General features: G+C 39.7%; 1 protein-coding gene across 3 annotated transcripts; it reads left to right on the top strand.

Moving 5' to 3' along the window:
• Positions 1-16: 16 nt before the first annotated feature.
• Positions 17-12,144, top strand: rangap1 (Ran GTPase activating protein 1). 3 transcript variants are annotated; one of them, XM_020705446.2, is made up of 16 exons: positions 17-35; positions 1,340-1,459; positions 1,560-1,687; positions 3,344-3,403; positions 3,490-3,669; positions 3,775-3,909; positions 4,400-4,558; positions 4,809-4,922; positions 6,287-6,386; positions 6,488-6,572; positions 8,625-8,778; positions 8,900-9,016; positions 9,110-9,215; positions 11,191-11,279; positions 11,376-11,497; positions 11,671-12,144. In XM_020705446.2, the coding sequence occupies exons 2-16, from the start codon at positions 1,348-1,350 to the stop codon at positions 11,750-11,752; spliced, it is 1,743 nt and encodes a 580-aa protein (XP_020561105.1). In that variant the 5' UTR covers positions 17-35; positions 1,340-1,347; the 3' UTR covers positions 11,753-12,144. The 3 variants fall into 3 exon arrangements, with proteins under 3 accessions (XP_020561105.1, XP_011476795.1, XP_004071823.1); XM_011478493.2 differs by lacking the exon at positions 17-35 and adding an exon at positions 322-454; XM_004071775.3 differs by lacking the exon at positions 17-35 and adding an exon at positions 777-972.
• The last annotated feature ends 78 nt before the right edge of the window (positions 12,145-12,222 follow it).

Below are 12,222 nucleotides of genomic sequence, written 5' to 3'. Positions count from 1 at the left end.
TATGTCATCTTATTAGTTCTACTTTAAAGAAATATGTAAGACACACATACATACAATTTGAATGGGCGGAAGACAGTAACCAGCTCACTCGCTATTTTATTTAGTTATTTAAGAATGGAACTATGGGATTAGTTATGTTTATGTTAGAAGATCGAAATGTTAAACTTATTACCAACGTTTCTACATTGCATAATTTGCAATACAGAGCAATGCACTTGTGATGTGGGTAGTTTTTACATAATTTTGTATCATAACCTATTTTACCGTTTAAGCTGAAGTTTTTGTTGTACTTAGAGTCATTGAACGCACCGTAGTAGTCAGGTCCAACTACAAGTCCCGTGTACCCTTGCTCTGTAGTCGTTAGGAGTAGTTTCCTGTATTCTGTTTAGAACAGCAGTGCAAGTGGAAGCCTGGCTGTTCCTGGATTGGATTCAATCATCACAGCATTGTTGTGGTAATGATCTTGTTGCTTTGTAGTGAAAAACTGGACTCATCTAAACGTTGAACCATTCAAAGATTGAAAGTGTTGACGAGAACACATCGATTATCGGACTAATAACAATGGCCAATAATGGGCACGAATTCATTATTCAAAAAAATAGGCCGATCTGTACAACCACGTTAACTTTACACAGTCAGAATGGTTAACTACCTGTAAGTTTCATTTTGTATTTTTGTAATGATAGATACAGGGGAAAGGTCTGATCTTAAATTGGTAAAATAGTTTTTTTGGAAATTGGCCCTGAGTTAACGGTTGACAACACGCATGTCGGCGGCACGCGCCGGTGTGTTAGCATCGAGCTAGCAACAGTCGGCTAACCGTATGCGGTTTTCAATGGGGAAACCGTACACGAAATTAGTACTTCTCTTTCCTGATGTTTTGATTAATTTTTGTTATGTCTAACTTAATTTTTTTTAAGTTTTCAAAGTAAATTTTTAGAGGGAACTAGGTAGACTCGCTGAGATTTTTAGGTATGTAATCGTGTTTGTACATAAGCTAAACATTTTATAATGATAAATCATTTATCTTTATAATCATTTATCTTTATAATAAAATACACCCTTAAGTGTAGTTAGTGCAGTTTACTTTAATTTTCTCAGGTATAGAATAGAATAGAACAAAGCAGAACAGAATACTTGTTTATTTGTCATCATACAAGGAGCACAACAAAATTAATGGTGCCCATCACGTCCTATGTTTTATCCAGGTATATTTGTATGGGGTTCCACACATAAACATTTTCAGTACGGATGGATGCCCATAAATTTGAGGCTACAATGCTCTGAAAAATCTGAAGTGTTTTAACCCAGCAGGTTTATTACTCTGTATGGTCATCAGGTGTCCCGATGGCGACAGATGTGGTTGCAGAGTTGGCCGCTTCATTGGCCAAGACTGGGGTCGTGGATGGAGAGCTGAGTTACAAAGGTCAGGGAAGGAAACTGGATGATGCCAAGTCAGGTAATTAAGTTAATTTATCTTTTAATAAGGAGAAATCCACAGTTTCTATCAGCAAAACACATGAGTTTCTTCTGGTCTCGTCCGTTTGTTTCTTTTGCAGTGGAGGAGATTGTGAAGAACATCCAGGACTTTGAGGGTTTAGAAGCTCTGAGGCTGGAGGGAAACACTGTTGGCGTTGAAGCTGCACAAGCCATCGCCAAAGCTCTCGAGACCAAGAATGAACTGAAGGTCATTTTTTGCTTTTGTTTTTCTATGGTTTAGGGTAGCATCTTTAAGTTTAGTTATAGATAAACTAAACTAATAGATAAGCTATGGTGTAAAAGGCATTGTCAATTCAATTTAAATAAGTAAATGAACTTGCATCCACATAAACAGTGTGGGTCAGCTGACTACTTGATGGTACAAGATAATCAGATCCTTTTGGCACAGATATATTCAAAGGTGTTCCTTTGAAATCCAATTGAGTAAATGTGGTTCATGGAGGATCATTTTTTTGGGTCACATTTTCCACTATGACATTTTGGGTTAAAAGCACTGTAAGACCTGCTGCACCGGTCTTCCTCTGAACATCAATTCCAGATCCTAAAGACGGAATACTGCAGTCATGCAGAAAGAGATGTGACTGGATGAGTGTTTGTGTTTTATATTATATTCTGTTCTCAATAATGAAGCAGCTGAATTTGCTACAGGAGGCTGAAAGGGAGAAGCTAGTAATAATGATGAGATCAAACTGGAGCTGGTTGTTCATTCTAAGAGACTTTCAGTGATGATCGTCCCATACTCTGTGAGTGATAACATTAGAATTTAATCACACAAGAAACGATAAACTGCTACAATGTTTACTAGTTGAATTCAAATTTCATTATGAACCTGTTTAAATCAAACAAAAAAGTTCCAGCCACTGACTGTATAATATAACTGGACTGATCTCTGGTGTGTGACGTCACACATAGAATATGACTGGCTGCCAGTTCCAGCCAAATTAAGTAAATTCAGTCGCGATTTTTCCGCGATATATCCTTCGCCATGTTGGAACCAGACATCTCCAGTAAGCCGGGATTGGTCCATTCACATTTCTATGGCACCGCTCTCTCCAGTCAGTCGTTACCATGTTAGAAAGCCACGCCCCTTCCACTGAAAGTATGCTTGCTGAAGTGTCAATCAAGCACTTCGAACATTTGATGCAAGGCCACCGACTTTTATTGAGGCATCTGATCGGTCAGTTAATAACTTAAATAACGTGCCCTACAACAAAAATATAATGACAAAAAAAATAGGATGTTAGAAAAAGGTATCAGAGCAAGAATGGTTATTCCGATGTACATAATGACTGAGTAATAGCTGTTTATTTCTCTATAGAAGTCTATGAGATTTTGGCTTTTTTGGGACCAGCAGATACTTTCTATTTGGAACGCCAGGTGGGAGGGGTTGCTCAGTCCAGTTCTTATTTACTGTCGATGGTTCCATTTAAGATAAAAAACGAGTACATTCTCCATCATGATAAAATATGTGTTTCCTTTGAGCCAAATAGGAGATTTACAATCTCCTAGTTCAACTTTTTCAAAGGCTTACCTTCGATTCAGCCCAAACCTGATCACCGGTCTATTTTCTCAGCTGCTCTTGGCCCTCAGTTCAACAGCAGACCCAGTCTGTCACTCAGCTTTCCCTTCGCATCCAACTGAAGGACAATCACTGCAGCTTATATATTACTTTACAATTCTGGTTGTCTAAGTGCGCCATTTGACTCCACTCATGTGGCTATGTGACCCAAATGGACCTGTCAGGATGTAGAGTAAACAGAGGATATAACCTGGTTGCACATTTTCTGTCATTTTTGCAAATATTCTGTCTTATTTTTTAACATGTTTTGTTTTTAACTTGCAGTGCTGTTATTGGAGTGACATGTTTACTGGTCGTGTGCGTTCTGAGATTCCTCCTGCTTTGGTAAACAGCTTTTTTCACATCGCTCATGATCAAATCGTGACTGTTTTCCTTACATAGAAGTTTTGATGCCTCTCTGTGTGTTATAGAATTCTCTGGGCGATGCTCTGATGCTGGCTGGAGCCAGGCTGACCGTTCTAGACCTCAGCGATAACGCATTTGGACCGGATGGTGTAAAAGGAATTGAAAAGTTGCTTAAGAGCACCTCCTGTTACACATTACAGGAGTTGCGCCTCAACAACTGCGGCATGGGCATTGGAGGTGGCAAGGTAGACAAGAAGAAATCAATTCTTTACCTCATAGGGATGAAGTGACAGCAGGAAAAACAGACACATAAAACAAACATGTTCATATCCTCTCAATGGTTTCCGTAGATTTTGGCAGCTTCGTTGATGCATTGTCATCAAAAATCCAGTGCAGAGAAGACCCCCCTCAGCCTGAAGGTGTTTGTTGCGGGAAGAAATCGCCTGGAGAACGATGGAGCCGCCGCCCTCGCCCAAGCCTTCCAGGTATGTTTTAGTTTACCTGTGAGATTCAAACAAGCACTTATACTGTTTACATCCAAACTGCTGCCAAACCTACCAGAACACAAAAAATCCCATTTTTTAATTATAATTTTCTAACTTAAATTTCAGACTTTGACAGTTCAGCCTTTTTTTTAAGTTTAAATAGCTTGTTACTTGCAGTTTTTAGAATCAAACTACAGTTATTTTAGAATGAAAAAATGACCACAAAAACTCATGTTGAACCGGAAATTGAATTGTAAAATTGTTGGTCAAAGTGGAATCAATTAAGAATTTTGGCAGTAAAACTTAACCCTGCTAAATGAAGCAACTTAAAAAAGCACCAAAGTACTGAGTATTTGCTTTATTGTTTTAACATTTTCCCCTTGTAGTACAGGTGAAATATAGTTATTATTATTATATAGTTCTGAAACTTTTGGGAGTTTTATTACCAATGTTATTTAAAAGTTCATGTTTGGATGTTTTGTGTTCTCAGTTGATTGGCACGTTGGAGGAAGTCCACATGCCCCAGAATGGCATCAATCACCCGGGTGTGACAGCTCTGGCCTCAGCCATGCAGCAGAACCCACAACTTCGAATCCTCAACCTCAATGACAACACCTTTACAGAGAAAGGAGCTCTCGCCATGGCTCAGGTACAGATTGTTTAGTATTTTTTAATTATCCGGGGTTGAAGGTGAACGTTTGTTGCCACCAGTACCTAAATAAACGTAGATAGTTCGGTTTTGATCTTAAAAAGATCGGATTATAATAATTTTTATCCTTGGAATATGGGACTAAGTAATAAAAAAAGTTTTTTTTTTTACTGTTCATTAATTTTTGATTAATGTTGTCCAAATAATGCACAATCTAACACACTGCAATAATCTTGTTCTGTTTTTGTAGGCCTTGAAACATCTCCATAGCATCCAGGTGATCAACTTTGGAGACTGTCTGGTCCGACCGGCAGGCGCTAAAGCCATCGCAGAAGCTGTAACTGAAGGGCTGCCGGCCCTGATGGTGAGACTCTTTCAGCTTTGAACACACTAAAGCTGTCGCTGTCTGCAGACGTTGTAGTGTTTCAGTCACTTATGGAAGTTTAGAAAAACCAAAACATTTTTAAATGAATGTGAAATGTTTATAGTGTCTATAGTACTAATCACTTCTTAGTTCTTTAGTTATCAGACACGCGATTTATTTGACAGAGACGCTCCGTCTTCATCAGAGTTGTCACCAGGGGAATTTTGACAGGTGACTCCGCCCCCCGCTGGTGACTCGGCGGGTTCAGTATATTTGCCAAACTAGTGAGCGTGGATGCACACTAGTTTTTCACAAAGACTTCTGGGAAATTTCTCCAACACTTGATTTTGGAGTTGTAGATTCGGACATCCCGACAAAAGGATGAAGGCGTTATAAAGTGCACTGAGTACTGGGTAGTAAGAGAATCTTGGAGGTTGTGGGTTCAAATCCACTGTAGGGTTATACCGAACACTCAGCTCCTGGAATTAAACAATCAAGGGGTTTCAGAGTGCAGCTGAAGATCATCAGAGTCAGTGAGAACCAATTTCAAACACATTAGTTTGTCATCCAGTGTTGACATCCAGTTCCTCTCCAATCCTCTTTTGATCTGTTGTAAAATCGTTTCCGGTGGTCTTTGAATGATGACAGCACTGTTTTTAGGCAAAATAAGACAACCTGTCGTTTTCAAGGATAGTTTCTGCAGAGCAGCAGTAGTTCATCAGAAATGTACATCTGAGTTGTGGGTGAGACCGTTGGTGCGGAGCAACCCCGCCCCCCCCTCCAATTGCCAAGAGCTCTCTGTTTAAGCAGAGCAGGGAGCTTGTGGCCACCCCATTGTATTTCTACACAACTACTATAATACAACCTAATCTGCTCCTGATTCACAACGATTTCAATTAAGAAAAACTCAGAGATGATATTTTGAGCTTTATTTTCTAAATATACATCCTTCATCAGCAGAAAAATGCCCCAAGAACATGTTAAAACACCAAATACACAATTTTTATGGAAGTGAGTCTTTAATTTCATTAATATGCTAAGCAAAAAGTGGTTCTCTTAACCAGACATCACGGTCACACTGCTTATTTGTTGCACCTTTTATTCAACTTTTTTTGAACGCTTTGTCATCCAGTCTACGCAATTCCTTTTTATTTCTACAACAAGGCTTATTTTAAAAGGTCATCAAGCTCTTTTAATGTGATCTAATCTAATAAATAAAGCTTTTCATTTTTTACATGAGCAGTTATGGGTGAAGCTTCAGGTGCTGCTCAACACATCCATCTAAGATGCTACCATTGCTTTTATATTATTCACTGAAGACTCGTTTGAGCTTCTGTTCCAAATGAATTTCTTCTTTGTACCAGGAGCTGAATCTGTCCTTTGGTGAGATCACAGAGGAAGCAGCTCTGGCTTTGGCCCACGCCGTTAAAGACAAGGAGCAGCTGCAGAGGCTGGATCTCAATGGTACGAGTCTTCACAGCCGCTGCACCGATTTCCCTCTTATTTTCGGTTTTAGGAAGTGTGTTGATGTGTTGTGGAGCAGTAAGATACTTTTCACTTTAAAGGAAACTGTCTGGGAGAGGACGGCTGTAAAGCCCTGAAAGAGGTCATGGAAGGCATGAATATGGGACAACTTCTCGGCTCGCTGAGGTAATGTTGACTTTGTTTGAGTGTTGAGCTGCAATTAACAAATATTATGAACAAAACACTGTTTGCATTCATATTAGACACAGTAATGGTAATTGCTTAATATTGTACAGATCCTCTTTCTATTCTGTTCTTCACACATGCTGCCAAACTGGCTTCCAGAACAAAACAAACTCTGGCCTGTCTGTCAGCCCAGGCAGCCGAGACATGTTGGCTCATGCGGTCAGTTCTTTACTAGAATGTTTTGCAACACAAAAGGCTTGTTTGACAAAAATAATGACACCACAAAAAACCCCAGACAGACATGTTAATAAGCGGACCAGAGGTCAATGACAACTGTTTTGTTTTTGACAACATTTGGGAAGATCCTTTCCGGAAGCAGAAGAATTTCTAACCCAAAAACAAACTCATGAAAATCCTGTTTTTAACATGTTCTTGTTTTTCATTTTTCATATATAATTACGAATGGTATCGTTAAGGTTTTAACAGTACTACTACTCTTATTGATACTGCTTATCGATCCGGTATTTTAACGATACTATTATCGATAATTTTTGAGGATGTAAAAAAAACAAAAACAAATTAAGAACATAAAGTGTTTTATTTCCTTCATTATGCAACAACATTGTTTTTTTAACAAAACATCTTACTTTATACATTTTTCCAATTTGAAAAGTAAAATACAAGAAAAAAAAAGTTATTTAAAAAAAATGACGGCAATGTTTTGACATATTGCTGTCATGATGTAAATGTAAAACAAATAAAATAAACTGATCACTCTAAAATAAAATACAGTTGCATAGAGCAACATGGTGGAGTATGCAAGTAGATTGCAGAAAGCCGCACGTTCCTCTTTTTTTTTTTTTGAAAGTTCTGCATATGGTGTGGGATTTGAACTATAATAAACACATTCAAAGAAAAAAACTCAAGTTTTTTTTTTTTTTTTTTGGGGGGGGGGGGGGGGGATGTCGCTGCTTGATGCGTGATGCTGCTTCATCAGCGCGGTAATCAAAAATCCCACACCGTCAAAGCTCTAGTTTATATCTTGTGGGACACAAAAAAAAGCGAATTCTCCAGTACCGATGGCAGAACCGTTGAGGTCCGATCTTAACAATACTGCGGTCTTGAAGAATGTTGCCCCGGGGCATAATATATAAAGAAAATGAAGCTTCAGATTGCATTCCTGATTATTTCTTTATCCAAATCATTAGGAATCAGGAGCAGATGTAAAAATGATTTTAAAAAAAGGTTGTAGTTGTTACATAGAAAATGCACTGGTCGGGCTACAAGTTCCCTGCTCCGCTCCATTCTGATGCATCCACTTGTTGACAAATAGGTCCATTAATATTTTCCTCGTCTGAGCTGGCATCTGGCTCAAAACTGTACGATTGGATAGCTCCAATATTGGTCCCCATTTTTGTTGCAGCGCTAATGTTAGGTTGGTTGTGTGAGGGGCTATAAGGTAGCGGGAGCATGTAAATGAAGAGCTCTCAGCAGCGGGAAGGGGGGCGGGGTTGCTCAGCGCTAACGATCCCGCCCACAACTCAGAGGTGAATTTCTAATGAACACCTGTCGTTGCAGAAACTAACTCCCAGAAAACGACACAGATTTTTCTATTTTTGTGAGTCATTAAGGAATAAACTTTGTAAACTGTGATGTGAAACTTTCATTTCAGGTGAGTCAGTGTAATGTTTATCTGATGGACATTTTATTTTTGATATTCAAAATAGTTTTTTAGTTTGTGTAAATAGTTTGTTTTTGCTCCATTGACACAAATAGTTTTGAAATTTTGCTTATGAGCACTTCCTTACTTTTGGCCACACCCACATTTGTTTGTGGATAGAAATAAAAAGGAATGTCTGTTCACACAAAATGCCTATCCTTCACTGTGTTGTAGAGTTTTTGCCAACAGAATGGCTTAGTTTGGTGTGATTGGAGCAGCTGTCCCTGTTTTTATTCTGTGGGGATCAGAGGGAATTAATTCTGCCGCTCCGTTGTGGCTTCATCACAGAATTGACTTTACTCCCAAAGTTCATAAATGTGTATTCTTTTCAGTGATGATGAAGGTGACCCAGAGGATGACGACGATGAGGATGAAGACGATGAGGATGACGATGATGAGGATGAGGATGAAGAGGAAGACATTGACGAGGAGGAGCTAGAAGAGGAAGAGGAAGAAGAGGAGGAAGAGAAAAGCCAAGTAAACAAGGTCAATATATTAAAAAAATAGTAAATCTTTATGTGATGAACACATTAAGTTAAGTTAGACAAAATATTCCCAGTTTTCTTACATTTTTTGTTGCGTGACGTTGTTTTGCTCTCCTGCACAGATGTCCACTCCTGTGTCTGCCCCCCGACCACCAGACGTCTCCTCCTTCCTCACTTTTCCCTCCCCTGACAAACTGCTCAAACTGGGGGCCAAGAGAGCTTTGCTGGTCCAGCAGGAGGTTGGCACAACGTCTGCACTAGATCTCCATACAAACAGATGCTCATTCCTCTGCTGCCTGTCTGAAAGGGGCTCAAACTCTCGCTTTGAACAGGTGGACACAACAGACGGCAGAAAAACCGCAGAAGCCTTCCTTAAGATCGCATCCGTGTACAAAGAGGAGAATAATGATGTAAAGAGAGCAGTTTTGGACACCATCGGTGAGCTTTTTCCTCTTTGTTTCCCAGAGTTATCGGAATATTTACTGTTCGTTAAAAGGGCCAAATCATGCTGCTTCTGTTTTGTCTAATAATTACCATATGCAGCCTTAAAACATCAATAATTTGTATAAAAATCTTAATAATTTTATAAGCTGCAGTTTCAGCCTGTCTAGTGTGAGCAGTTTCCACATCTAGCTTTTTGCTGCTTTCCGTCAACAGTCCTCTGAAATTCACTCTTCATTACAAACAGAAACACACAAGTGCGTGTGTGTGTGTGGGGGGGGGGGGGTAATTTATAATCTGTTCAACTGGTTGAAAAAATGTCACCCGTTGCACATTTACGTGTTAGATTTTATATGTGAAGCCAGGGTTGGGCGATGTCCCCTAATTTGGCCGTTGACGATGTTTGCTGTCAACCATCGGGATGGACGATGACATCGTCGGGGGGGGGGGGGGTATTTTTACATTTTTCGTTCTTATATAACTGCTATTCGTTTTTTTGCTTTTTTCATTTTATTTCCCAACTAATGGTTAATCTGCGATGATCCAGTATAAACTGAGGGAAGTGACTTTAACAGAAAAAGTAACAAGCAAAATAGAAAAGAAGTAGTCCGCTCCCGCACTTAACTAGCGAAGTGGACCGGCGGAGGGCGGATTTACAGCTTTATGTTTGATGGGAAGGGGGGGGGGGGTACATGAGCGGTATGTGTGGGAGATTTAAGACTGCGATCCGTCCCGCAGCTCCAAAGCTAATGTTGTTAGCCCGTGTGTTAGCATACTGCTAATCCTGGCTACGTTCAGAAAAAGCACTGACCACACGGATTAAAATTCAAATGATGAGCGAACAGGTGTTTCATAATAACCGTAACATTATTAAAAGCACGTTTAGAAGATCGTCTCGTATTTTACCGAGCTGACATGTCAATGTATATAGCCGCTCGGCGCTGTTATCGTTTTGTATTGAATTGTTACCTTCAATAAAGTTTGGAAAAAAAGCCGCTCGGCGGAAGTTGTATCCTCTTCCGGTTTTCAAACTGCGCATGTGCGAATACTGCGCGTGTGCGAATGATTTATTCCGACCGAAATTGTGACCTTAGTGAACGTTTTTATATTCTGAAAACATTTTTCTGGGCCCATGTACACGGTTGGATTCTAATCCGACCATTGATCCCATCAGGATATTTTGTACATGTAACCGCGGCTTATGGTGTCGACGCGCAACGTGGCGGGGGCGTGGCATCACGATGGTGGTCTCTCCATCGGGATGTCAGTCACCCATCACGATGGACGATGATATCGTCCATCGGCACAACCCTATGTGAAGCCCATTTCTCCCCCACAGTGTGCTGTCAGTACACCAAAGTATAACTGGAGACGCACAGACTCGCTGTTTTTCCTCAGCAGACCCCCATTAAAACACCACCCAGTTTAAGGAAACACGCTTTGTGGCAAATCTAAGGACATTTAACTACAATCTTCACTCCTGTGTTTTTATTTGCTAAAAATAAACTGCATCCACTGCTTACTGTTATAATAATCTTATAAGAGCTCAAATCAACTGTTGCCCTCTGAGGGTCTTGGTAAGTCTACTCTGTCTTATCACTGACCAAAGTCTAATGACATCAGATGTGCTGAGCATCCTTTGGGGAAAGCATGCTACATAAAACCAAGGTCATCTCAGCCGGTTCAGGGGGACGCATAGAACTCAAGATGTGATGAGTATCTTGTATCACTGATCAGTCAAGTGTCTTGAATTTGTATTTAAGGGCAGAATTTCATTATTTTGTAGGGTTAAATTCACATACCGGTAAGTGTATTTCTCACTGTCATGTTTTTTTTAAGTTTATTTTACACATATCAGTTTTTACAAATCAGATATATTTTAAAAGCATTTTTCTTTTTTTCTATTGAGCTGTCCAGAGTTTCTGTTTCTGTCTTTAAACATCCTTAAGTAGATGGTGTGTTCTCTCTACAGATGCTCTTCTAAGTAAAGCTTTCAACGACACTTCCTTCCAAGGCTACAACTTTGTTTCAGCATTGTTGGTGCTACTCGGCCTCATTAAGGTAAGTTCTGCTTGGATGAAGATTGTAAAAGTTTAATGTCAGAAAATTCAGCACCTCTTTTTTTTTTTTACTACTTCTACTGCCTGCGGTGCTCAGAGTGAGGACAAAGTGAAGCCTGTGCTGGTGGTTCCCGGTCACCTCCACGCCATAGAGCACGCAGTTCGCCAAGACTATTTCCCCAAAGAGAGCGTGGCCGTCCTGAAGGCCTTCATGTCCCGGTAAGGACGTCCTGAGTGAGCTGTTCAGCTTACAGGTACAAAGTAGACGAAATGCTTTATCATCCGTGGTGATGGTAGACACTCTTCTGGTGACCCAAATATTTAGGTTAAACAGGTCATTTGAAAAGTAAAAGACATGTTTAAAAGCGTGGAAAACCTTTGTTCATCCACAGGAGCAGTAAGAGCTTGGAGTCATGTGGAAGTGCTAAAAATGTCCTCCAGTCAACACTGCAGAGAATCGGATCTCAATGCTGAGGGGCATTCTCACTCACGGACTGATCTTTTATCACTTCTGGACCTTTGGAAAGCAGCTCCACTTCCATAATGAGGCACTACTCAGGCTCTTTGGACTTGAACGCACTGTTTGAAGTGAAATACGCTCCTACAGGACTGACAATCACCTGCCTCTCCTTTTAAACCTCCCAGTTAGTGACATCAAACTGAAAAAGATCAAAAGTTAAATTCTCCTGTGGCATTTGTTTTTTTTCTTTGCATTTATTATTGTTTTATATTGAAACAAATATATATCAGCTCTGAAAGATGGTCAAATTGTAATATTGATGCATATTTACTGCCTTTCATGACAATAGTTGCTGTGTTTTGGGCTTAATTGTGATAAAAAAATAAACATTTATTTGTTGTATGAATTTTTGTCTTAACTGTGTATTCTCAATGTTTTGTGCTTATTATACTTTACTTTTGAATCAGAAGTAAGTTTATGCTTA

The sequence above is a fragment of the Oryzias latipes genome, chromosome 8 (genome assembly GCF_002234675.1).
Source record: "Oryzias latipes chromosome 8, ASM223467v1".
NCBI lineage: Eukaryota > Metazoa > Chordata > Actinopteri > Beloniformes > Adrianichthyidae > Oryzias > Oryzias latipes.
This window is presented reverse-complemented; position numbering and strand designations above follow the sequence as displayed.